Below are 25,074 nucleotides of genomic sequence, written 5' to 3' on the forward strand. Positions count from 1 at the left end.
ATTGTGCCTTCACTTCTCTGGAACTGTTATTTGTTACAGCTTATAGGGTGGCTGAACATGATCTAAGATCTATATCAAGACCTAGATTCTAACATTATTACGTTGTTGTTTACAGGGAATTGTTAGTGGTCTGATTTACTTTAAATGGTTAAATTTTAGAGTTAGAATGGATCACAAGGGTAATCTAATCCAACCCCCAGCCATGCTGGTATGCACAACAGAAGCATTCCTGAAAGATGCTCATTCAGCCTCTGTTTAAAGACCTCCAGAGTAGGAGAGTCCATTCTCTGCCAGCAGAGAAAGAGCCATCCGTGAAAGAGTTAACTCCTGTTACCTTCCCAGCATGGCAAGAGATCATGTGTTTTAAGAAAATATTTCCTGTTGGATCCCTGGCTCTTTCTCAGTTCTTTTGCCTTGGTTTGCACAGGAAAGGTTGTTTACCCCACTCCTCTGTCTCTCTCAGCTACTTTCCGTTCTAATTTTTCCTTCGCTTCTCTTTTTAAAAAGCCTTTGCTGAGTTAGCTCTCTCCGATTGTTTTTCCTATTTCTTAGATCTCTCTCACATCCTTCCTTCTTTCACGCCATATGTTTAGTTGCGATGGGGAATGGGGAAAGTTAAAATCAAATCTAAAGGCAGTTCCATGACTGAAATCCTTGGCCCCCAGAAATGTTGAAATAGTGACAGACAAAGTTATCCTCCTCTTGTTGTAGCTGTAAAGACATGTACAGTGGGCCCTTGTTATCCGCTGGGGTTTGGTTCCAGGACTCCCATGGTTAATAAAATCCGTGGATGCTTGAGTCGCATTAAATGCAGTGGCAAAGTAAAATGGTGTCCCTTATATAAAATGGAAAATCAAGGTTTGCTATTTGGAATTTATACTATACTTTTTTTTTTACTATTTTCATGCTGTGGATGCTTGAATCCGTAGATAAAAAAAATCAATTGATAAGGAGGGCCAACTGTACTTCTCAGCAGCCACCATTGCAATGACTTCCTCCTACAAAGCCAATTATTAGGCAATTGATTTAACTTACCATATTAGAATCTAACTCTTTGGAACAGTGGTTCCCAGTCTTTGGTCCTCCATATGTTTTTGGACTTTGGAGTACTGTCCTCCTGTCCTCATCCAGTCCAATGTCTGGAAAAGCACTGGCATATCAGTTAGGCTCAGAAACTACATTGAGTGCACCTGGCCGCTTAGGAGATCAGAAGCACTCTTTGTCTTTCTTTTACCTCCATCCCTAGGGAAGAAGGTTTCTCCCTCTACTTTAACTCGGTAGATCAAAGCATGCATTTGTGCGGCCTGTGAATCCCTTAGTCTTCCCAAATTACACAATTATGACAGCACATCCTACCAGGTCAGCAACTACATCAGGAAATTTGCAGAGCAGCAACTTGGGTCACACCTTCCACTTTCACAAAACGTTATAGGCTAGACAAATTCTCTGCAGCTAGGACATCCTTTGGCAGAAGAGTGTTTCATCAGGTCCTGTCAGATCACTTGATTTCAATTGATTTTTTTGCCACCTTCCCTTCCATATTCTATTAATGATTGGATAATTCCCATTCATGGATGGCTCCTTCTGTGTTGGATGAGAATGACACATCGGAAAACTTAATGTGAAGCCAAAGAGAAGGAGCCATTGAGACCCACCCTGAGGTTGCAAGACCATTTTCCTTTCTTTGGGGATCTTCCTTTTGTCCTTTACCATTTTCTTGTCTTGGGAATAGATTGAGGGGGAGCAATGGATCCAACAGGAAATACTTTCTTAAAACGCATGATCCTTGAGTAGCCTGTCCAGTGACAGAAGTTAACCTGTTCATTGATGGCTCCTTTTATTTGACTAGAATGTTCTCCAGTGTGCTGCTTCTCTCTGATGTAACCTATTCCTGTGTTGAACTTATTCCTGTGTTGAAAAAGAGGTTTTCCCTAATGTCTAAGTGGGTGTTTTTTCTCATTCAAATCCATTTGTTTGTGTTCTAGTTTCTGGAGCAGCAGGAGACATGTTCACTCCATTCTGTACATTATATACCCACAGACATTTAAAGATGGCTATCATGTTAACCGTCAGCATTGTATGAAGCTAGACACACCCAACTCCCTAAGACATACCTGATAAGGCTTGGTTTCCAGACTTTTGATTATCTTGGGTCCAAAACACGTTGCAAAAATAATCTGGTTTGAGACCGCTTTAACTGCTTTTGCTCACTGTTAGGGAATTCTGGGAAGTGTAGTTTTGTGAAACATTTAGCCTTCTCTGTCAGAGAGGTCTGGTGCTATAATTCCCAGAAGTTCCTAGCATTGAGCCAGGGCAGTTAAAGTGGTCTCAAACTGAATTGTTTCTGCAGTGTATTTTGGATCCTGGTCACCCTTCTCTGGATGTGTTCCAGTTTATCAATATCCTTCTTGAATTATAGTGTCCAGAACTGGATGGCATAGACAAATAAAGACGAAGCATAAAGTTCTGCCCAGGTGGACTGTGCTACTTTTCTCCTCTCCCTTTAGCCACAAGGCTCAGCTTCCCACTGAACTGGAACACTGTATAAATTTGCCTGTTTTGATTATTGTCAGGAAAGTCTGTTTTATAAGAGGCGTCTTTTTTTACTGTATACTGTTAGTTCTCTGGATAAACTTTTTTTGATTTTTCATTCTTGATTACTTTTTTAAAAAAAATAATTACTGATTGCAACCCAGCTAGAATTGATGATAATCCTTTTTTGCTGACTTGAATTACTTGTTTTCTTCAAGGAACTGTGCCGTGTGAAGTCAAAAACTATGAAAGGCTCTGAGAACTGCCAAGACCAGCTAAGAGTGGATGTTGCTTCCTCACTAAATAACTCCGTGGCAAATTCTGTATCCCCAGTAAACAGAAAGACAGGAACAGGCGAATCCATTCTTAAAAGCAGTCAAAAGTATGTCAAAAGGTAGACTCAAATTTAAGCATTAAGTCCAAAGAACAAATTAGTAATGCATTCCTCTTTAACACAGGAAAGATTTACCTGCACCCAGAAGCATCAGCAACTCCCCAGTGGAGAGAAAAGAGAAGAATGATGTGTTCCAAGTTAGCTACCCATCTGCTTTCAGCATGCTCACGGCATCAAGACAGCTCAGTCCTATTTTGGTATCTCAAAGCTGCTGGTCATCAAGGTAAATAAACATCTTCTGCAGCTCAAAGCATTGTATGTTCCCTGTGAAGAGCCTAGGATTCCTGGGCTCCATTATCAGGCATATTTTTGAATGTGCTATGTGGTTGCTTGTGTAGGGGAACTCTTGCCCATAAGATGCCCTGAATCAGGCTGAAGGTTCTTTGGAAATTTAGATCAGATATGATAATCTTTCTCTCTATATAAGTACAGTTGGCCCTTGGAACTCGCGGGGGATCCATTCCAGACCCACCCACCCCCGCAAAATCCAAATATCGTGCATATTCAAGCCCCATAGATTGAATGGGGCACGTGCATGCAGCGCTTGTCCCATTGCTGTTAATAGCGATCACCCCTCCACGGATTTCCAAGTCCGCAGATCTCAAGTCTGCAGACTTGGAGGGGTGACTAGTATTAATGTGTGTTTGTGAATACTGAATTAAGTCAAGATCCAATAGTGTACTTTAGTATCCAGCACAGAACTGGGACTTCTATCATTCTCCTGTTACAGCCCTCTGTAAGGCCAAAAGCTGCTCCAGATGATTCTCGTGTAATCCAAAGCAAGTTTTTTGGGTTCATGGGAGCATCAACCAAGGGACAGTGGTATTGCCAGTTCTGATGGGATTCTGTGCAAATAAACCTTTAGATACTGCCCTTAATATTTCATTTCTAGTCACTTTTCACATTTATTTGAGGATGGCATATTGCAGATTTTCTCTACCTGGTACCCAATGTGCTGCTTACAACTCCAGCATGGCCATTACACTTTAGGAATGACTGAAGTTGTAGTCCAGCCTGTCTACAGGTTACCAGGTTGGGGAAGGATGGTAATAACATTATATTGGCAATAGTCATGAGCAGACCCCAAGGTGGAGTGTTTTCCTGTTTGTGAACAAAGAGAATGTTGGCAGGGTTCATGTTTTCTGTGTTTCTGCTGGGACTTCTTGAATTCTGATGTACATACTGATCCAAAACAGGTTGGTCTGCTTTAAAATCAGAACCAAAAACCTCAATCAGTAGAAGTAGTATTCAAAGGCATAGCCGTGTTAGTCTGTATTAGTATGTAATTAGTAGCACTTTCGAAACTGAGTGAGAGATCCCATGCACATGCACCACCATTAGGAAGAATAGGACAAAGCCATCTGAGAATGCTCAGACCTGCAGATGGCAAGCCTGCAGTTGGGGCAGATGGACTGTATATAGAAAGTTACATTATCTGAAAAGGTAAAACAACTAGAAGAGAGAAGTAAGAAAAAGTGAGAAAAAGAAAACAAATAACTAAAAATGTAAAATCAAAATAAGCAAATAAAAAATAATGACTAACAAAGGTTGGGAAAACTAAAAATACAGGAAATATAAAATTTACAGATTTTTAATCTATGGGTAATGGTATAGTTTAAGGAAAATATAAGAGATATAAGAAATATAAGAAAATACTTTCACGAATTGAGTATATGCTGGTGAACTTTTTTTTCATTTTATTTCATCATAAAAACATAAATACAGAAATCCTAAACTGGCAAGTACGTTTCTTCAGTATATAGTTCATAATAGACTATACATTTCTTGTTTTGTTATTTGTTACCTTTTATCTTCATACAAGTTCTTCCTTTAGCAGCTGAGAAGGGGCCGAGCATCCTGACTTCGGGTGGCTCCGCCCACTTGGCTCCTGGTAGGCAGGTAGGAAACAAAGAACAAAGAGAGTGACCGGGGCCCTGGCCCCCTCGCCCTTGAGGGCGGAGCTACCCAGGAACCCCAGTCTTCTTCCTGCCTCGCACCTGGTAGGACGTTTCTCATCCAGCTCCAGAGTTCTCAGCTCATCGCTCCCCGGACCCGCCTGGCTCCTTTCTCTCTCTTCCTCAACTCTCTCTCTTTCTTCCCTCAAACTCCTCTTAAAAAAAAAAAAAAAAAAAAAAAAACAGCCCATCTCCCTTTCTACCTCCCGACTTTGTTTCTTCCCGCCCTTCTTCTCCCCCCCCCCCCGCGGGAGACATGGCTACCGACAGGGATGCCAGAGCCACAGGGGAGCTCGCTTCCACCTTGCCCGGGCCAGCCCCGGCTTTGCCGGCTGCTCGCCGAGCGGCATCTCCAGCAGCGCCCCTGGAAGTGGAAGCGCGACCGCAGCGACCGGAGGAAGCCCTCCCTTCCGCTGTCGGATCAAGGGACTCCCAGGCGACCCAAGGGTGGTCGGAAGAGGGAGAGCCCTCACCTTCCAACACCGGCGAGGACGTGAGTAACCCTTCCCCGCCGCCACAGATCTTGAGGTGGTTCAGGGCCTTCCTGGAACAGGAAGCTCCCTCCTCCACCAGGGCACTCCAGGGAGGGAACGAAGGCGCAGGCTCGCGCTCTCGCGAGGCCAGCACGCCAGCTTGGGGGACTGCTGCCTTCCCAGGGGGGGGACCACTCCTGATGTGGCCAGGGGCCATGCTCCCACAGGCCTTTCTCCCCAGCGACTCCTTCCCAGGGGGGTGGGGGATGGCGCCAGGCTTCCCCCAGGCCGATGCGGACCTCACTCCAGCGGCTCATGGCGGCCGCCATGCTCGCCAGCCCGCGCCCCACCCACTTCCGGAGGACCCGGAAGTACCCCGGCGGCACCACGCGGCCGCTCATGGGCGCCGCCATCTTGGCCATGCGGTCGCCCATGGGCGCCTCCATCTTGACCGGTCGGAGGCCAACGGCTGCCGCCACCGCGGGCACGCGGCGGCGGGGCCGGTTGCAGCAGCGCGGGAGGGTGGCGTCACCGGGGGGGCCGGGGAGGTCCCCGCCGCCGCCAGCGAGCCTCAGCTCACGGACCAGCCCAGGGAGCGACAAGGACGCAAAGCGTCCAGGAAGCGGACTTCCCCGCCACGGAGGTTAGGCACCAGGGAGCTCTCCCCCAGTCAGACCCCACTAAGCCAGACAGGGGCCCACGGTTCAGAAGAGGAAGAGGAAGGGGCTTCATACTCTTCCTCTGACTCAGAGCGCTCCTACTTCCCGCCAACCAAACGCCCCCGACACGATAGGACCTCTAGCCGCAAGCGCTCTCGCACCACGCCTTCCTCTGAGGACGAAATCTCGGACGACTCCCACAGTCCTTCAGTCTCAGAGGCAGAGGAGGGCGAACTGTCACAAGATGAAGGAGAGCCCAAAACAGACGCACAACTGTCCTCGCGCCTATTTAAACCGGAGGACTATGTGCCACCCATTAAAAAGACAACCAAGACCCTAGGCATTACCCCACCCACAGGACAGACCACCCCCCCCCACCGATTCAGACCTCCCCAAGATGAGCGAGGATTTGTTCCCAGTGTCGGTCTCTCCAGTCCAGCAGATTCCCTGCCCGCTTAACATCATGTAGATTATTAGAGACGAGTGGGCGAAGCCAGCCTCCGCCAGATCCAATCACGGCATTACCCGCAAGTACTACGTACTGCAGCCGGCCGTCATGGACAAACTCAGGGTTCCATCAGTGGATGCCCCTGTCTCGGCGCTCGTCTCATCAGCTGTCTTCTCTAGGGATGGGGAGGACACCCTCAGAAACCCAGAGGACCGTAGGGCCGAGGGGGCACTTAAGAAGGCCCATGAGGCCCTGTCCATCGCCATCAGGGCCGCGTCCACTGTATCCATGGTGATGCGGGCCAGTCTGCAGTGGTCCCGCCAGCTCCTGGACCTCCTGCCCAGCCCAGACACCAAGGTTAAGCAAACCATTAACAAGATTGCCAGAGCAGCAGCCTTTGCTGCCGATGGCACTCTCGACACCGTCCAGCAGTGTGCTCGAGCCCAGGCAGCAGCTGTGGCAGTCCGCAGGCAGTTCTGGCTTAAGAACTGGAACGTGGATTCCAAGTCCAAGCAGAACCTGGCCTTTTCCCCATTCCTTGGTTCCAAGCTGTTTGGAGAATCCCTAGAGCCAGTGCTAGTAGAGGGAAAGGACAAGAGAAAGGCTCTTCCCACTTCTAAGAAAAGGGACGATAAGAGACAGTATAGGAACCGCTCCTCCTTTCGCCCCAACCAACCCTCCTACCCCTCTTCCTCCAATTCCTTTCGAGCCAGGGAGTCCAGGCCCAACAGATCACATTGGAGAGATTCAAGATTTGGCAAACAGGCTAAATCTTCCTTCCCCTCCAAAGAAGGAGCGGGGTCCAAACAACCCCGCAAAAACAGTTCACAATGACGGCGTTTCCCCAGTAGGAGGCAGGCTGCAGGGATTCGGCCACATTTGGGAGACATCCACCTCAGACAAATGGGTCCTAGATACCATCCGTCAGGGCTACAAGATGATATTCCATCGTACGCCCCCCGACAAGTTTATACCGTCTCCCAGATCAGCCGATCCCAACAAACACCGCCTCCTACTGGAGGCCATCGAGCGTCTACTACACATCAAGGCCATCGAGCCCGTTCCGAGACAAGAGAGGGGACTAGGCTGCTATTCCACCTTCTTCCTTGTTCCCAAGAAAAACGGTTCCTGGAGAGCCACCTCAGAGGGGTCAACCGGTTCGTCCTAAAGAAGAGATTCAGAATGGAGACACTCAAGTCCATCCTAGACAGTCTCCAGCCGGAAGACTACCTCTCCTCGCTGGACCTGCAAGATGCTTACCTTCATATTTTGATTCACCCTTCCTCAAGAAGATTCCTCAGATTCAGATATGGCAAGCGCCACTACCAATACAGAGCCCTTCCCTTTGGGCTAGCCTCTTCCCCCAGAGTGTTCACCAAGATCATGGTGGCACTTGTCGCCCGGTGGAGAACCCAGCGATTGCACGTCTACCCCTACCTCGACGACCTGCTGATCCGGTCACCCTCCAGACTCCAGGGGGTTCACGACATCAATCACATCCTCAGGTCCCTCCAGGATCACGGATTCCTCCTGAATCTCGAGAAGAGCTCGCTGACTCCAGGTCAACAGATCCACCATCTGGGAGCCATAATAGACACCCAAGCGGGGACGGTACGCCTACCGCCAGACCGCGTCCAGTCCATACAGGACGCCATCTCGAAGGTCCTGCAGACCACGCGCCCCAGCCTCCAGCTCTTGGCCCACCTCCAGGGCCTCATGATCGCAGCCATCCAGTGCCTTCCCTGGGCGAGATTCCACGCCAGGCCCCTGCAATGGCTCCTTCTCCCTCACCAACAGGCCATTATCCTCAGGAGACACAAGAAAATACAGCTTTCCAGCGAAGTAAGACAGTCGTTTCGTTGGTGGATGTCCAAGGCAGTCCACCGAGGTTGCCAAATTTGGAGGCCCTCGAGTGTCCAGATCACCACGGACGCCAGCCTCCGGGGCTGGGGAGCGATATGCGGAACACAGCTGGCCCAGGGCAAATGGAGCCCAGAGGAGCGAACACACAGCATCAATTGGTTGGAGCTCCGGGCAATCCGCCTTTCTCTCCTCGCCTTCAGTCAGACGATACACCAGAGGTCGGTGCTGGTCAGGACGGACAACACCACAGCCAAGGCCCATGTCAATCGTCAAGGGGGAACCAGATCCAGGTCCCTGATGAGCGAAGCTCGATCCCTTCTAACATGGGCAGAGGCCAATCTCATAACCCTGGAGGCCGAACACCTTCAAGGATCCCTAAACTCAAAAGCCGACTGGCTGAGCAGAATAGATATCGACCAAGGGGAGTGGAGCCTCCACCCTCAGACCTTCCAGATCATCACAGACAGACTCGGCCAACCCGTACTGGACCTGTTCGCCTCCCCCGTCAATGCCAAAACTCCCAGGTTTCTCTCAAGGTTCCAAACGGAAGGGGCCGAAGGAATGGACGCCCTCAACTGCCCCTGGCCACCAGGCCTCCTCTATGCCTTCCCGCCGACTCCGTTGCTCACGAAGCTCCTAGCCAGGATACGCAGGACCAACACACAGGTTATCCTCGTGGCTCCAGCGTGGCCGAGGCGACCCTGGTTCTCAGATATCCTCGCCATGGCAACCCAAGGGTTCGCCCTTCCGCTCAGGCCGGACCTCCTCGCACAAGGGCAGATCCATCACCCGGACCCAGCCTGGCTACGGCTTCACGCCTGGAAATTGAACGCCACATGCTGAGCGGGTATGGCTACTCTCCAGAAGTGGTTGACTCCATTCTCGCTTCGAGACGCCAATCTACAAATAGAATTTACGAATACACCTTTAGGGCATTCAAAAGGTGGTGCAAGGTCAAGAACAAGGACTTCATCAAGATCTCTGTTACGACAGTGCTCCAGTTCTTACAGGATGGCTTCCTCCAGGGCCTGCGGCCCAACACCATCAAAAGACAAGTGGCGGCCATCACCTCCATACTGCCCCATAAGGTCGCAGCCAGGATTTCCCAACACCCCCATATCCGCAGGCTGCTCAAAGGGGTCGCCAACAAGGCGCCCCCAACAAGGCATCGATTCCCGTCCTGGGACCTGCATAAAGTGCTCAAGGCCTTGACCATCCCGCCTTTCGAGCCACTGAGGGAAGTACCCCTCAAGTTCCTGACCCTCAAGACACTGATACTGACGGCGCTCACATCAGCGAGGCGCATCTCCGAAATCGGGGCCCTATCCGTCCGCAAAGAATTGTGCATCATCAGACCGGACTCTGTTCTCCTGAGGCCTGATCCAACCTTTGCCCCTAAGGTTAACTCCGTGTTCCACACCTCCCAGGACATCGTCCTCCCGTCCTTCTGCCCACGACCCACTGAAGACCTAGAAAAGTGCTGGCATACTCTCGATGTTCGCAGAGCCATAAAAGTCTACCTCAAGAGAACGGCCACCTTCAGGAGATCGGAGGCACTATTCGTATCCTTTCGGCCTAATTCCAAGGGCAAAAAGGTCTCAAGCTCTACCTTAGCGAGGTGGATCAAACAGTGTATCGTCCAGTGCTACAAGTCACTTAAGCTTCAACCACCAGCTGACATCACCGCTCATTCCACGAGAAGTGCGGCTACCTCTGCGGCCTTGTCCACCAACGCTCCGTTGGCTGAAATCTGCAGGGCGGCCACTTGGAAGTCCCCGTCGACATTCACCAGACACTATAAGCTTGACCTCTTCCAATCGGCAGAGGCGGCCTTTGGCCGGAGGGTTTTGCAACAGGTGGTTTCGGATCCGCCCTCCGCGCCAGCCAGCCCTCCCTAGTATCTGGTCTGCTTTTCTAAATCCCGAAGTCAGGATGCTCGGCCCCTTCTCTGCTGCTAAATGGAACGTTGGACTTACCTGAAAGACGTCTCTTTACAGCAGAGAAGGTACGAGCATCCTCCCCACCCTACTTGCCTACTGGCGCGGGTGGGCGGATTTGAGTTCTTCAATACCACATTAATATTATGCTTCTCGGCTTAAAATTGACTGGGGTTCCTGGGTAGCTCCGCCCTCAAGGGCGAGGGGGCCAGGGCCCCGGTCACTTTCTTTGTTCTTTGTTTCCTACCTGCCTACCAGGAGCCAAGTGGGCGGAGCCACCCGAAGTCAGGATGCTCGTACCTTCTCTGCTGTAAAGGGACGTCTTTCAGGTAAGTCCAACGTTCCATTTTATCTAAATTTCTAGAATTATATTATGTAATATCTATCTTTTCATATTTTTGTATTTTGTCTTCTTATCTTATTTCCACAATTTTGATACTTTTCCCCATTTACCTTCATATTGTTGGATTGTTCTTTTATTTTCATACATTGACAAATTATCTAGTATGGCTAATTCATTCAGTTTTATTATCCACTCATTTATTGATGGTATTGTATTTGATTTCAAGTGTTTATATATCATATGGGTGGCACTTATCATATAAAGTAAAATACTTATTTCATCTCCTTCTGATCTTAGTAAGATTGGTGAAATTTGATTCTATATTGTTTTATAGTGTTGTTGTAGCACCCCACAATTTATTTGTTAATTGGCAATTTGGTAATTGATATTTAAAATACTGTATGAAAAAAGGTGTCAGGTACTAGAATACAGGTATCTAATAGTCAAGAGCAAACCCAAAGCAAACCTTCAATGGAACAACCAAAAATACAAGATACAAATATGATAATATTGGAGAAAGAGCAATTTGAGAACAGAGGATGAGGGAAAGATGCCTATAAGTGAGAGGACTTTCAGAGAAACAAGGGGGGACATTATATGAATACCTGACACCAGCTATAGCTGACTTCTTAGGAAGGGATAGAGAAAAATTTTTTTTTGAAATAGATGATATGTTTTGTGTTAATTCATGGACGGCTAGACCAAAAAAAAATCCCTAAAAATATAGCAATATATTTTGTTAGAACACAGATCAGAGATTTGATTATTTGGCATCAATTTGATACAAAACTGATGGAACTTCAAATCTTTAAAAACATGAGTTAGAACTTCAATTCTTTAGAGAGATTTCTGGGAGGATACAGTATTGAAGAAAAGAAAGGAATACAAGTTTTTCATAAAGTTACTGAGGCAACATGGCATCTTCTACAGGTTGGAGAATACATAGAATACAGTGGAACATACTCTCTCAGAGAGTGGTGGAGTCTTCCTTTAGAGGTTTTTAAACAGGGGCTGGATGGCCATCTTTTGGAGATGCTTTGATTGTGAATTCTTGCATGGCAGGGGTTGGACTAGATGGCCCTTGTGGTCTCTTCCAACTTAATGATTCTATGATTGCTTGAGAAAATATTTGTGCTTATAAATCTTACAGTGTCTAAAGTGGTTTCTCTCTGTGTTGGCAGTGTACTGGGCAATAGAATAAAAATTCTAAACTTCCCTTTACTTCATCAGGAGTGTGTCTCCAAACATCTCAAACAGATCTTCTCCTCTCACTTTCAATATCATAAATCATACGGGTAATGCAGACTGTTTAGATCCATATGCAAATGGAGTGGACATTCAAGTCAGCAATGTAGACTACAGATTGTCCAGAAAAGAACTGCAGCAAACCTTGCAAGAATCATTCTCTAAACATGGGAAGGTAAGCAACAGCAATAATTACTTTGTTTCTGTCTAATCAATTAATCAGTCTTTATTTACAGTCAATAGACCGTTAGAACTGTTTCGGTTGTTATAGTCACTTAAATGAATGTTCATATGTTTATGTGGAATGGGTACACAGTGACAACTAGCATTATTTAGTAGATGATGTATGTATAATATTATAGTATAATAATAAACAAAGAGTCCAATATGGTATAATGATTTTAATGTTGGATTAGGAATATGGGATGCCAGGTTTGAATCCCTGCTCATCCATGAAAATCCATAGTGTGATCTTGGGCAAGCTGAACACTTTCAGCTGTAGAGGAAAGCAGAAACCGGCCTCCTCTGAATAAATCTTGCCAAGGAAAGTGTATAATAAAATCACCATAAGTCAGAGTTGAAGGCACATAACAACAAACTAAAATGCAAGGTCAAAGTGTTTTCTTCCAGTGCTTTTTGCAGAGTAGTATATGTGCCTTAAAATTTTCAGACTGTTACTCTGAAAACAGAGCTGGGCAGTGGGGATGGCAACCACCTTTCACCCCTGCTGTGGGCCACACTGTTGCTTTTTCATCCAAAAATGCAATCTGGAAATTAAAGGTGCGTTACAGACCACCGCTGCTGTTTGCTCCGCAAGGGAGCCGCAGAAGCCAAACCGCGCGACTCCCGTGCGGAGCAAAAAAGAAGCTCCAAAATGGAGCTTCTTCCTGCGGCACAGTTATGACGCCGCAAGGCGCCAATGGTGCACTCGCGATGTCATAAGCGCCATGCGACGTGCGGACGCACAGCTTCCGCTACATCAGTATGGCGGCGGCCGTTTGGAACGGCCGCCACCATATTGTACGTATTCACTACGTACTAGGGTTGGGGGGGTGCGGAAGCACCACCCCTTCCTAACCCTAATACGTAGTGAATACGTACAAAATGGCGGTTTGTAACCCGCCACAGTCTGCTTACAATTTGCACTTCATTTCCCCCCAGCTGGTTTTGTAGTTGAGGAATGGTGATAGGGTGTTAAAACAAAAACCCTCATAGGTTTTCAGCTATTTTGGAGATGTCTGGGACTGTTTAGGAGTTTTGGAGACTTGGGGGCAGGACCATACGTGGCCCACAGTGTTCCAATAAATGCCTTGTGGTGGCTGGGTTTTCAAATGATCTTTTTTTCGTAAATACATGGGTGAGTTTGAAATGCCTCAAATCCATCTTAAGCATCTTGATGGTTGTGCTTAGCTCAAGGGTGCTAATAAAGTTTTCATCTTTTACTTCAGGTAAAGACTGTAGAACTCAGCCCTCATACTGATTATCAGCTGAAGGCTTTAATTCAAATGGAGAATCTACAAGAAGCAATTAGCGCTGTCAACAGCCTACACAGATGTAAAATTGGCAGCAAGAGGATCCAGGTCTCTCTAGCTACTGGAGCTACCAATAAATCTCGGGCATTAGTTAGGTAAAAACAACAACACATTAACATGTTCTTTCCTAACATTACTGAAAACCTAAGATAGTCTGTGATTGGAAAACAGTTTTCAGACAGGGCATTTTTAAGGTGTTTTTGTTTTGGCATGGACCAGCCTTCCCTAACCTGGAGTACTGCAGATATTTTTGGAGGACTACAGCCTTCATCCTCTCTACTTATTGGCTGGGCTGGTTGGGTCTGATGGAACTTAATTAAACAGTTCTCTATATTATTATATAGGAAGATCTCAGGGTTACCGAGGTCCCACTGTATGTTTCTAAAATAGCTGAGACTAGCAGCTTGGGGAAAGTAGGGATAGAGAGGCTTCATCTGTCTTCAGACATAGTTACTAAAAGAAACATGGTGGCATCAATTTATCTTCTTTGCTAGGAAGAATTTTAAATAGTGGGTTCAAATTACAGCGAAAAAGGTTTAGGCTCAGCATAAATAAAGAACAGCTATTTTGAAAATTGGTTAATAGAAGAGGAGACCAACCCTTGATCTAAGAATGACTGACTGAGTTTCTTAGATTCCCTAGAGTCAAGACAGGCTGTAGTTGTGGGTTTAGGTACACATTTTCTACCTTTGGGGCCTACCACATGTTATACAATCCCCCCCAAATATAAGTGGAAGTGCTTTTATGTGAGTTTGGAAGGAAAATAAAGCATGGAAGAGGTCTATGTTTTCTGTAAAGGAGATTTACCAGTCCTAGAAATAGGAAAATAATGTCCCAGGGACAATATGACTCCCTACTTCCCCCACCTGATTCTCCTCCACACCTTATATCCTACATCAAAGTGTATTAGAATGGGATATCATAACTCATTCTGCTTGTGCTAACACGGCAACATTTCAATTTGCAGTGCAGAAGCCATATCCATTCTTCAAGATGCTCCAGCTTGTTGTCTGCCTCTTTTCAAGTTCACTGAGATCTACGAAAAAAAGTAGGTTTGAAATTTTCACACAGAACTTAATTTTAAGAAACCTAAAAAGGTTTTTCTGTTGATTAGTAGCAGTTTTGCAACTACTTGTTTTTATGGGGTGCCTCCTTCATTCCTTGCATTTTGCTTAAATGTTTAAAATCTCATTTTTCTAGGTTTGGACACAAATTAAACGTGTCAGACTTGTATAAATTAACTGACATTGTAGCAGTCCGCGATCAAGGCAATGGGCGACTTGTATGCCTCTTACCTAGCAGTCAGGCTAGACAAAGCCCTTTGGGGTCTTCACAGTCACATGATGGTTCTTCAGCTAACTGTAGTCCTATTATATTTGAAGAACTGGAATATCATGAACCTATTTGTAAGCAGCACTGCATGAATAAGGACTTTAGGTAAGCTGTATTTGATCATTCCATTTTACTCTGGAATTTAACATACCAGAATGTTTATTAAATATGTTGAGTATTTTTCTTGTTTTGTGGCCAAGAATCAACAGTATGCTTTGGTATCCAACATTAAAAGAATAATAGAACGTGTAGAAAAATAGAATATAGTCATAATAGAATTAGAACTTTCTTTCCCACCCACGCTTGCTACAGCAGTCTGTGGTGCCAAATGCCTGCTCCAGATGGTTTATTTGCCTTCTAAAGTATGTTTATAGGGTGTGTGTGTGTGTGTGTGTGTGTTCAGAAATTGTTGTTGTTGTTGTTGTTGACTGTATCCTGCTCTTTTCCCAAAACTGGGACCCAGAGCGGCTCACAACATTAAAAAAAATACAATTAAAAACATAGAAAAGTGATACATTAAAACAGAATTAAATAATTACAATATTAAAATAGATTGCTTATTAAATGAATAGAATCATAGAGTTGGAAGAGACCACAAGGGCCATCCAGTCCACCCCCCTTGCCATGCAGGAACTCTCACTCAAATCATCCCTTATAGAAATAAAAATACAGTTAAAAAGTTTAAATGGTTTAAACCACTTCAAATGATACAACACACCAAACTGATTCTTTAAAAACATTCTGTTTTAAAAGCCAGCCTGCATAAGAAGGGTTTAACCTGCCAGCAGAAGGACAACAAGTAAGGGACCATTCTGATCTCCCTGGGAATGGAGTTCCACAGCCCAAGGGAAAAGACCTCCTCTTATGTCCCCACCAACCATGCTTGTGATGTGGGTGGGACTGAGAGAAGGGTCTCTCCGGAGGATCTCAGGGCCTGGACCATGCAGTCTGCCAAATAGCCTGGACCTGAGCCATATAGAGCTTTATAGGTCATAACCGGCACTTTTAATTGTACCCAGAAACAAACTGGCAGCTGGTGGAGTTGTTTCAACAAGGCATTGTGTGGCCTCTGTAACCTGCCCCAGTTAACAGCCTAGCTGCAGATCTTTGGACCTGCTGCAGTTTCAAAATACTCTTCAAAGGCAGCCCCCAAGTAGAGCGTGTTACAGTAGTACAAACAGGATGTAACCAAGGCATATACCACCGAGGCCAGAAAGAAAGGGTGGTCACCAGTTTTGACAGAAGTAGCAGGGGTTTGTGGAAGTATACTACTAAGTATGAATATTTGTTTATGATGAGTGGCTTTAAATATGTATTCAGATGGGATGGGGAATTTGTGACTCTTGAGCTCCACTTTTTTTAGACCCTGAAGTCCTCCAAACCCCATTTTAAATTACTGATTTTGCGGCAGTTTTCACACATTACCCAACCTCCCTTTTTGTCCCTATCCTGGCCAAAATAACCAGAGAAATTAATGTGATATCACTATCAATCACTATTTTGATCGGTATACAGATGCAAAAAGTTATTTTCCTGCAGTGTGAGTAGAGACCCCTTGCAAGCTCCCATGCACTTTCGAGTCAGGGTTTAAAAACTATCAATCAATTTCTCTACTCAAAGTGGGAGAGCTAGTCCCATCCTCCAGTTTTGCCCTGTCTCTTACAAAACAAGATGGATTTAAGCATCAGATTTTTTTAAAGGTTTTTTTTTTCTCCTGGTGCTTTTCTGCTTTAACAGAGACCGGCTACAGGAGAATGAAATTAACCTGCTGTCCTAAAATGTCCATGGACAAGGAGTCAGGGTGTGTTTGGACAGTGACAGGGGCGTATGTGCTGCAGGGTGCATCCAGCCAGTGGATCAAGCTACTCTTATTGGGTACCTTCCTTTCTGGTGTCATGTTTTCTCATGGTGTTGCCAAAGTATGACAGCTTCAGTTTAGTCATCTTGGCCTCTATGGAGAGTTCAGCTCTGATTTACTCTAGGAACCATTCATTTGTTTTTGTTTTTTTAGCAGTCCACTGTATCTATAGGGTGTCTCCAGCACTACATCTCAAATGAGTTGATTTTTTTTCACTGTCCAGCTTCCGTAGCCAAATACAGAATTGAAAATGTGATGTGATGTATCTGTACACTTCAGGATCTTGTTTAGTTCCTTCATAGCTGCCTTTCCAACTCCTAGTCTTCTTCTGATTTCTTGACTGCAGTCTCCACTCTGATCAATGTTCCATTTTCAAGTGCTGTCAGGTGGAGGATGACCTGTTGGGGACTGGAAATGACCATTAACCCACAGACTCTGTGCAGTTGCCCACTTCTGTTTTAAGGAGGTCAGAACTTTCTGACACTCCTTATTCTCATCTGATTGCTCTGCTTTGTTTCTGTTAGCTTTATGATTTGAATAACTTTAGAAATATAATTAATAATAATAATAATAATAATAATAATAATAATAATAGGATTTATTTATATGCCGCCCAATCACTGGGAATCCGGGCAGCTTACAACAGAGGGGATAATAGACAGTTCCCTGCCCTCAGGCTTACAATCTAAAAAGACACAACACAAAAGGAGAAGGGAATGGTGAGGGGAGGGTTCAGGTCCAGCATTCTTCTCTCCCTCTGACCAAGGCAGATGGACTGGAGGGAGGGCTCTTCTTCTTCAGGCTAGCCCTGATGGAGCTGGACCTGCCTGATTGCCTTATACCATTGGTCTACGTAGCTCAGTTTTGTCTAACCCAGTGATGTCCAAACTTTGGCCCTCCAGGTGTTTTGGACTTCAGCTCCCAGAATCCCAGACTAAGGCCAAGGTGGCTGGGGCTTCTGGGAGATGAAGTCCAAAACACCTGGAGGGCCAGAGTTTGGACATCACTGGTCTAACCTGATTGGCCACCATTCTCCATGACCAATAGAACCTCCCCCGTTTTTCATAAGTGCAAAACATGGTAAATTTACACCCATATAAATTAAAAGCAGTCTCCTGGCTTTATGATACTTTAAGAGAAAACTTTGTAATCCTCTTACTTTTTGTACTATATGAATTTAAACTATCGTAGTATCATTTGCTTTTAAAATTGATAGGACAAACCTTCAAGGGTAACAGCTGAATGACAGTGGTCTTTTAAAAACAATGCTCTTTTAGGTGTGTGTGTGTGTGTATGTATGTATGTATGTATATATATATTGTTCTTAGACCAGTTTAAATCTTTTTTAACTATTGTTTTTGTTACTACTCTAGTGAACATGACTTTGATCCTGATTCCTACAAAGTTCCCTTTGTGATTTTATCCCTGAAGATTTTTGCACCCCAAGTTCATAGCTTGTTACAAACCCATGAAGGGACTGTTCCATTACTGAGGTAAAATATTTCTTTAACTACGGCATCAGTGTACAATACAGGACTAGGTGATATCACTTCCCACGTTAACCTTGGGAGCATAATTCGTCGAGTTCAGGTTGTTGTTATGTGCCTTCAAGTCATATCCGATTTATGGTGACGCCAAGGCATTCCTATTCTGGGGTTTTCTTGGCACGATTCGTTCAGATGGGATTTTCAATTTGCTTTTGTCTGAAGTCAGAGAGTGTGACATGCCCAAGTGAATTTCTATGGACAAGCAAGGAATTGGTCTCCCAAAGTCCTGATCCAGCGCTCAAACAATTACATTACGCTACACTAGCTCTTAGGGCTAAAATGCATCTATATTTCAGACAAGGGTTTGATGCGGGGGGGGGGGGGATTAAAAAAAGAAATAAAACTTTTTTTGTTTAAAATTGGGTTGGATTTTTTTAATTTAAATTTTGTGCATTCACATTTTAACGGGAAAAATTGAATCCTGCTTTATGTATTCATACTGTAAGATATTATTTTCTTCATTAGAAAACTTGATCAGCCATATTTAATTCTTTCTAACGTTAGCAATTCAAAGTTATTAGGCTTTGATATGATTTACATCTTTCAATAAAACTGAGATTTATATTAATATATTAGTATATCAGAGTATTGAACTACACCAGTATAGGACTAAATCAGAAAATTAAGTAGCAAAATGCAGTTCAGATGCTAGCTTAAAAATAATTATTGTATTTAAAAAGTGCTCTTTTAAAGCAAGTTGTTGTAGTTGAACTTAGGTTAATTGAAGGATTTATTTCTGAATGGTATTTCTTGCCCTATAGAATAAAGTGATTAAAAAGAAGCAGCTAAAATAAAATGTTTAAAATTCAGTCATTTGTTGTTCCAGTAAGAGGAGTGGAAAATAATAACCATAGCCAGACTTTTGGGGAAAAATGAATAATCAACTTATTAAAGAGAGGAGTGTTTTGTTTTTAAGGCATTTGGTTTGAACCATGGTTTAAGCCAACCTGGTTTAAATCAGACAACTTTGATTCCAGATTCCAAGCTTCAGGTCACTTTGGAGGTATGCTGTTTCAATGATGAATGCATACTAAGAGTCTGGAAGCCGTGCCAAAGCCACAATCCAGTCCTAAGGACTAGAACGCAGCTTTGGTGCAGCTTCTGGACTCTTAGTACGCATGCATCATTGAAACAGCATATTTCCACAGTGACCCGAAGCAACTTTATTTTGGCCTGTCTGTATGGGGCTGTTATAAATTACGGGTCTTACATATGCTTCTCTTTAGTCAGCAGTAGAGGAGCTGTATGTGGGTGGGCTTGCTCTTGCTGTTGTCCAGGCTAGCAACTGATTATGTGACTTTAGTTTTAAAAAACTAGGACTAGATTCCTGGCTTCTCCTGCAAGTTCTTTCCAGGGCAGGTTATAGTTTATGTTCCTTCACTACTTTTGTCTTACTCTGTTCCTTCCTGTTTCTCTTGCATTCTAAATTGGACAAATATGCTTCAGTTTGGATAGATTTGGCTAAAAGATTCTGCTGTAGGTTGTACTAGCCTAATTTTCTAAGCTACCATCCCCCTCTGAGCTTCATCTAAACAAGGAATCTCATCCGGAAGGATGCTCTATCACTTTTTCTTGAAGTGAATTGGTGGAGCTTGGGATTTAGTCTTAAAAGTCAGCTGAGGTCATGTGATCTTTGCCTAGCCTGGTAACAGCAAGAACTTTTCCCAGCAGAGAGGGTCCTGTCCTCCTGTAATCTGGGTTTAGCTCCTCCTATTTGCTCCTGTAGGCAGGGACAATAAACAAAAGACCGGCCCCTATTATAGGGAGGAGCTAGCCCCCCTGAGCCTCAGTCTTGTTCCTGCCTAAGCTCCTAGCAGGATGTTCTCTTCGAGCCAGCAAAGTTTTTCCTTTCTACGAAAGCGGTTTGAGAGTTTTCTTGGCCTTCCCTTCTTCTCCTCTCTCCTGCCTTTCCCCCCTTCCTTGGTGGTGGCTATGGCTGAGGACCCTGAGAGCATGGGTGAAGGGCCATCCTTAACCCAGGCTTCCCTAGCTCAGGGTCTGCCAGCTCAACAGAGGGAGCTGGCTTCAGAGGGAGACCCATTGGGATGTGTTTGCTGTTGCTCTGCAGCTTCTTTACTACAGCCTTGGAAGCATGAAGAAGACTTAAAATGGCAAGGGCTCCCAGGATTGGAGAAAGGTCTTGGCTTTGCCAATGACTCTCCCTCTCCTCCAAAGCTGCCCCCTTTCATGGTGGGAGCACAGGAGATTTCTGCAAACAGCATTGCAGCACATGGGAGCCGTGGGAAGAGATGGTGAGGGGTATCCCCTCCATGTCTCTGTTTCTCCACATCACCTCTGCCCAGCCTGTTTAAGGCCAGGGATCAGTGAGGAAACTGGCCAGAAGTCATGGAAACTTCCCTGCTCAGCCCATTTGGGGCCAGAGTTCAGAGGACAGGCCAGCCAAAAGCCATGGCAAAGGATTTCTCTGCATCACCTCTGCCCAGCCTGAAATGGCCAAGGTCAGAGAGGCAAGCCAGCCAGAAGTCACAGGAGAATGGTGAGTACCAGGGGCCCTCTCTCTCTAGCCACCAAAGAACCTTTGCCAGATCTAATGCCCTCGCTCAGGGCAGGCATTGCCATGAGGCCTCTGCCATGGCCATTGCAGGCACTATGCCTAGCATAAGGTTTGGGACTCTGCCAGGAGGGCAGATGGGGGCATTAACCCTTGGTCTCCCCCTTCCTTCCCATCTCTGGCCCCAATGACACCCAGGACCCTAACAGATGTGGGGGATCCATTTGCAGACTGGGAAACACATGGTGGTGTTGCCAGGGCTCCTGCACATTCCTTTTGAATTCTTATAATGAGATGGTGTGTAAGGAGGCAGAGGATTCCTCCTCTGTGTTGCACAGACACATGGCTGTAAAGGAAGCTGGACTTGGCCCAGCAGGAGCTGAAGCTTCCAACTCTAAAATGGTCTTTTTTGGCTGCCACAGAGCATCCCACAAAAAAGCATAAAATGGCTTCATGTCCACCCCAGAGAGAGCATGGCCTCTGCCACCCACTTCTAAACAGAGGCTGTAGGGCCATCTATCGGGAATGCTTTGATTGAGAGTTCCTGCATGGCAGAATGGGGTTGGACTGGATGGCCCTTGGGATCTCTTCCAACCCAAGGATTCTTTGAGAGACCACATGGATACAAATCCTCCTGTGTTCCCTCCCCAAAAATTACAACAACAAAAAGGGGTAAACCATTTGTGGATATCATGGGTGGAGAGTTCCCTTCACCCCCAATTGTGTTTGGCTGCCCCAAACCGTGGCACTCTTGAGAGAAAAGCTTGAGCGCTTGGCCTCTCCTTTCCATCAGAGATTATCCTTTCTCAGGACACAGACTTACCTCAGGTAGAGCCATGTCCCACAGCAGTCCCTCTGCCCTTCCCAGCTACCTATGCAAGTGGGAGGGAGTTGAGGACCAAGCTAGCTTCTATCATGCAGCCAGGTTACTATAAAGCCTGCCTGAAATTATAAGGGCTAAGCTGTAAACCCCAGCTTGAAGTTGGGGCTGTTTTAAACATAAATAAAACAAAATGCCCTGTGAGTATCAGGGCTACACTACAGGCCATATGCAGCTATCTACCCATGATTAGCAATGGTCTTCAGTCACTGCTAACTTAAGAGCAGTTTCCTCAGTGCTTGGAATAAGCCACTGCCCAGGCAGCCTCCCTTGATGGGGCAAATAAAGGAGGGGGGAGCCCCCACATCAACTGGGCTGTGGGCTCAGATTTACAAGAGATACTGGTTAACCTTTCTGGTGTTCATTTTATTAATGTTAGCACATGAGGTTTGAGTTGTGCTGTTTCTGTTCACCCCCCCCTCCTTTTTCCAGGCCAGAGAAGATGCCTGGAAACTAATTCTTCAAGGGAGGGACTAGCCATAAAAGCCACATGATAACTTTTCTTGCCTCCTCATGGGCCTCCATCACTGTCCCCATTAGGTCCAGAGCCTTTTTGCCTTAGGTGGAACAGCCAAAGACATAGGATGAGCACATGGTTCTACCTCCTTTGTGCAAACTGTTATCAGCCATAGCACTTCTCATTAAGAGCATAAGCTTTAACAATACAGATTCATTTAAATGCTAATAAACAGGGTGACTCAAGCAAGGAGAAGGTCTGTGGTCACTCAGCAGACCTCTAATGCTTACATGCATTGAGGATCTTTGGTAAAAACATCTCATATGAGGTAATAGATATATTGGATTAAAGTGACCAACCAAACTCCATTTTAGTGGCAAAAGGATTATGTTCCTGTTATAAAACACAGTGAACCTCAGTCAGCTAGCCTCAAAAGATGTGGCTCCCCTTGCCTTCCCTTCTTTCTTGGAGAGATGTCTGTTAAAGGGAAGAAACTAAAATCAACAACAACAACAACAACACAGTTTCTTCCATGAGATGGTTCTCACTAATACAGGGGGTTAAGAAAAATTCTTATCAAAAACAAACAGACAGACTCCTCTCCATGGGGGGAGAAACTCCCCTTCCTCCATGAGTGTTTTAAAACAATATAATCAGGTTTCTCTACTAAGGGGTTGCTTCAAATCCCATTCAGACATCCTACAGAGCCCTGAGGGGTCTGCCACAAAAATCACAATTACCTCTTACCTTGTCTAGATTGTTAAATTTTAAGTAAGAATGCCTGCTGATGGGCTTGCCATTCAACTGCTGCCTGGCTTGGAAAGCCTATTGTAACAGGATCTATCATACATATGATGAATTGGGCTCAAGGCCATGAAGGTTCATGCTGCTAATCTCTTTTCTTTAGTGGTCTCAGGGTGCTACAAGATTCCTTTGCATATTATTGGGCATGCTTTGATTGTGATTTCCTGCATGGCAGGGGGTTGGACTTGATGGCCCTTGTGGTCTCATCCAACTCCATGATTCTATGATTTTATGGTTATAAGGTTAGCTGCTGTGTGGGTGAGTGTCTTATCCCTGATTGGGTTTTCATGGCATGGTCTGGTCCAAACAACATCATTGTTTACTACCTTTTGGGGCTAGAAAAACGGACTTCCTAGTGCCTATGCCTTGTTTTCTGCTAGCAAAAATGCTCAGATTTAATATACCATACAGCTCCATATACAGACTTACACCAGCCACCTATATGCCCACAGCTTATATATATATATATATATATATATATATTCCAAAAAACAAAAATACAACACAGCAAACTATGATTTTACTATTTTATATAGGAGACTCCATTTTACTATGCGATTATATTTTATGTGCCTTGAGCTTCCATGGATTTGGTATCCATGCAAAGTCCTAAATCCAACTCCATATCGAGGGCCCACTATACTATTTTAAATTTAGGTTTGTGTTCCTTTGACAGATCCCTTTTGTGGAGAAAATTCTCTCCTCGAAATTAGATACCAGAGGGCTATCCTTGCCAAGCCCCCTGTTCCCATTTCATGACTCCTTAATCAGCAGTTCATTTAGCCGCGAGACCCCTCAGCCTTCATACAGGTTGATGATAGTCTGCTACATGGAGTTGGGGTGATTTTTGAAGTCTCTAGACAAGTTCATCCTCAAAAGAAATCAGACTTAATTCTGACCACATGCCCTGTTAACACAGAGTGCATCTATGCTTCTGCATGGACTCACCAAAGTCTGCGAGATAAAGGTTAATCCAGTGTCTTCTTTGCCTAACCATGGGATTAGTCTTATTTTACACAGGTTCACAGATGTTCCAGTAAAGAACTGCACATTGTTTTGAAATTTTAATTGGAGGTCAGACATTAACATTCCTCTTTCAGAGTGGTAAGTCTTAATTACTACAAATGAAATCACCTTAATATCACCTTCATTGCTATAACCAGTTGACAAGGTGATCAGTGATAGGCTGGAAGCTGCCATAGGTCCAGATTAGATCAGGTTCTATTCTGATTGATCACATAATCCACTGCTTAGGCAAGTTCTCATCAACTGCTTCAGGTTTTCAGTGGCTGACCTGCTATAGTCCATCCAAGTTGACATTAAGAAGGGACTTGACCCAACATGGTTATAAGGCAGGTGTCTGCCATCACGTCGTTTCTGCTCCATACGAGAGCAGCTAGAATGGCAGCCACCCTCACATTAAGAGGCTGTTGAGGGGAGTTTCCATCAGGGCCTGCCCACCAGACATTGTTTTCCATCTTGGGATGTGAACACGGTCTTAAAGGCTCTGACGGTTGGACCGATCAAGTCCCTTTGGGAGGCCTTCCTCAAACACCTCTCCCTCTAGGTCATCTTCCTCACGGCCATTCCCTCCGCCAGATGGGTGTCAGAGCTGGGGCCCTGTCGGTATGTAAAGACTTGTATATTTTTAGGCCAGTCTCAGTGTGCCTTCGTCCAGACCCTACCTTCGTGCCTAGGGTCAACTCAGCCTTTCAGGTGTCACAGGACATTCTCCTGCCTTCATTCTGCCCCGATCCTAAGAAGGACTTGGAAAAGACCTGGCACACATTGGATGTGTGCAGAGCCCTCAAAATCTACATCAAGAGCACTTCAACCTTAAGGTCATCTGAGATGTTCTTTTCCTTTCGCCTGGGCTCTTTGGGGTGCAAGGTACCAGTCTCGACTCTGAGTAGGTGAATCAGGTCTTGTATTCAAAAGAGCTACTGAACTCTTGATCTCACTCCACCCGAGGGGTTGATGGTGCACTCAACCAGGAGTGCATCTACCTCTGCGGCCTTGACCACTAGCGCCTCCCTGTCAGATATTTGCAAGGTGGCCACATGGAAGTCGCCTTCGACTTTCATAAGACATTACAAACTGGACATGTCTCAGTCCGCAGAGGCGTCATTTGAAAGGAGGTTCCTCCAACAGATTGTGTCGGGGGCCACAGTCTCCTAGCAGCACCTCCCTCCCAGTTCGAGAGGGCTTTTGTAAATCCCAGATTACAGGAGGACAGGACCCTCTCTGCTGGGAAAAGGAACGTTGGGTACTTACCGTGACACGTTCATTTCCTGCAGAGAAGG

General features: G+C 45.4%; 1 protein-coding gene across 4 annotated transcripts in view; it reads left to right on the forward strand.

Annotated features, from left to right (window-relative positions):
• MARF1 (meiosis regulator and mRNA stability factor 1) overlaps positions 1-25,074 on the forward strand; it is a 69,644-nt gene that overhangs the window by 17,934 nt on the left and 26,636 nt on the right. For all 4 annotated transcript variants that reach the window (XM_089540188.1, XM_089540189.1, XM_089540191.1 and 1 more), the window contains exons 9-15: positions 2,751-2,914; positions 2,991-3,149; positions 11,835-12,024; positions 13,298-13,476; positions 14,349-14,429; positions 14,582-14,818; positions 17,945-18,064. In XM_089540188.1, the coding sequence (XP_089396314.1) occupies positions 2,751-2,914; positions 2,991-3,149; positions 11,835-12,024; positions 13,298-13,476; positions 14,349-14,429; positions 14,582-14,818; positions 17,945-18,064 (1,130 nt within the window). The remainder of the gene's footprint in view (positions 1-2,750; positions 2,915-2,990; positions 3,150-11,834; positions 12,025-13,297; positions 13,477-14,348; positions 14,430-14,581; positions 14,819-17,944; positions 18,065-25,074) is intronic.

The sequence above is a fragment of the Sceloporus occidentalis genome, unplaced genomic scaffold, assembly GCF_023333645.1.
Source record: "Sceloporus occidentalis isolate IW3139 unplaced genomic scaffold, rSceOcc1.0.p SCAF_10, whole genome shotgun sequence".
NCBI lineage: Eukaryota > Metazoa > Chordata > Lepidosauria > Squamata > Phrynosomatidae > Sceloporus > Sceloporus occidentalis.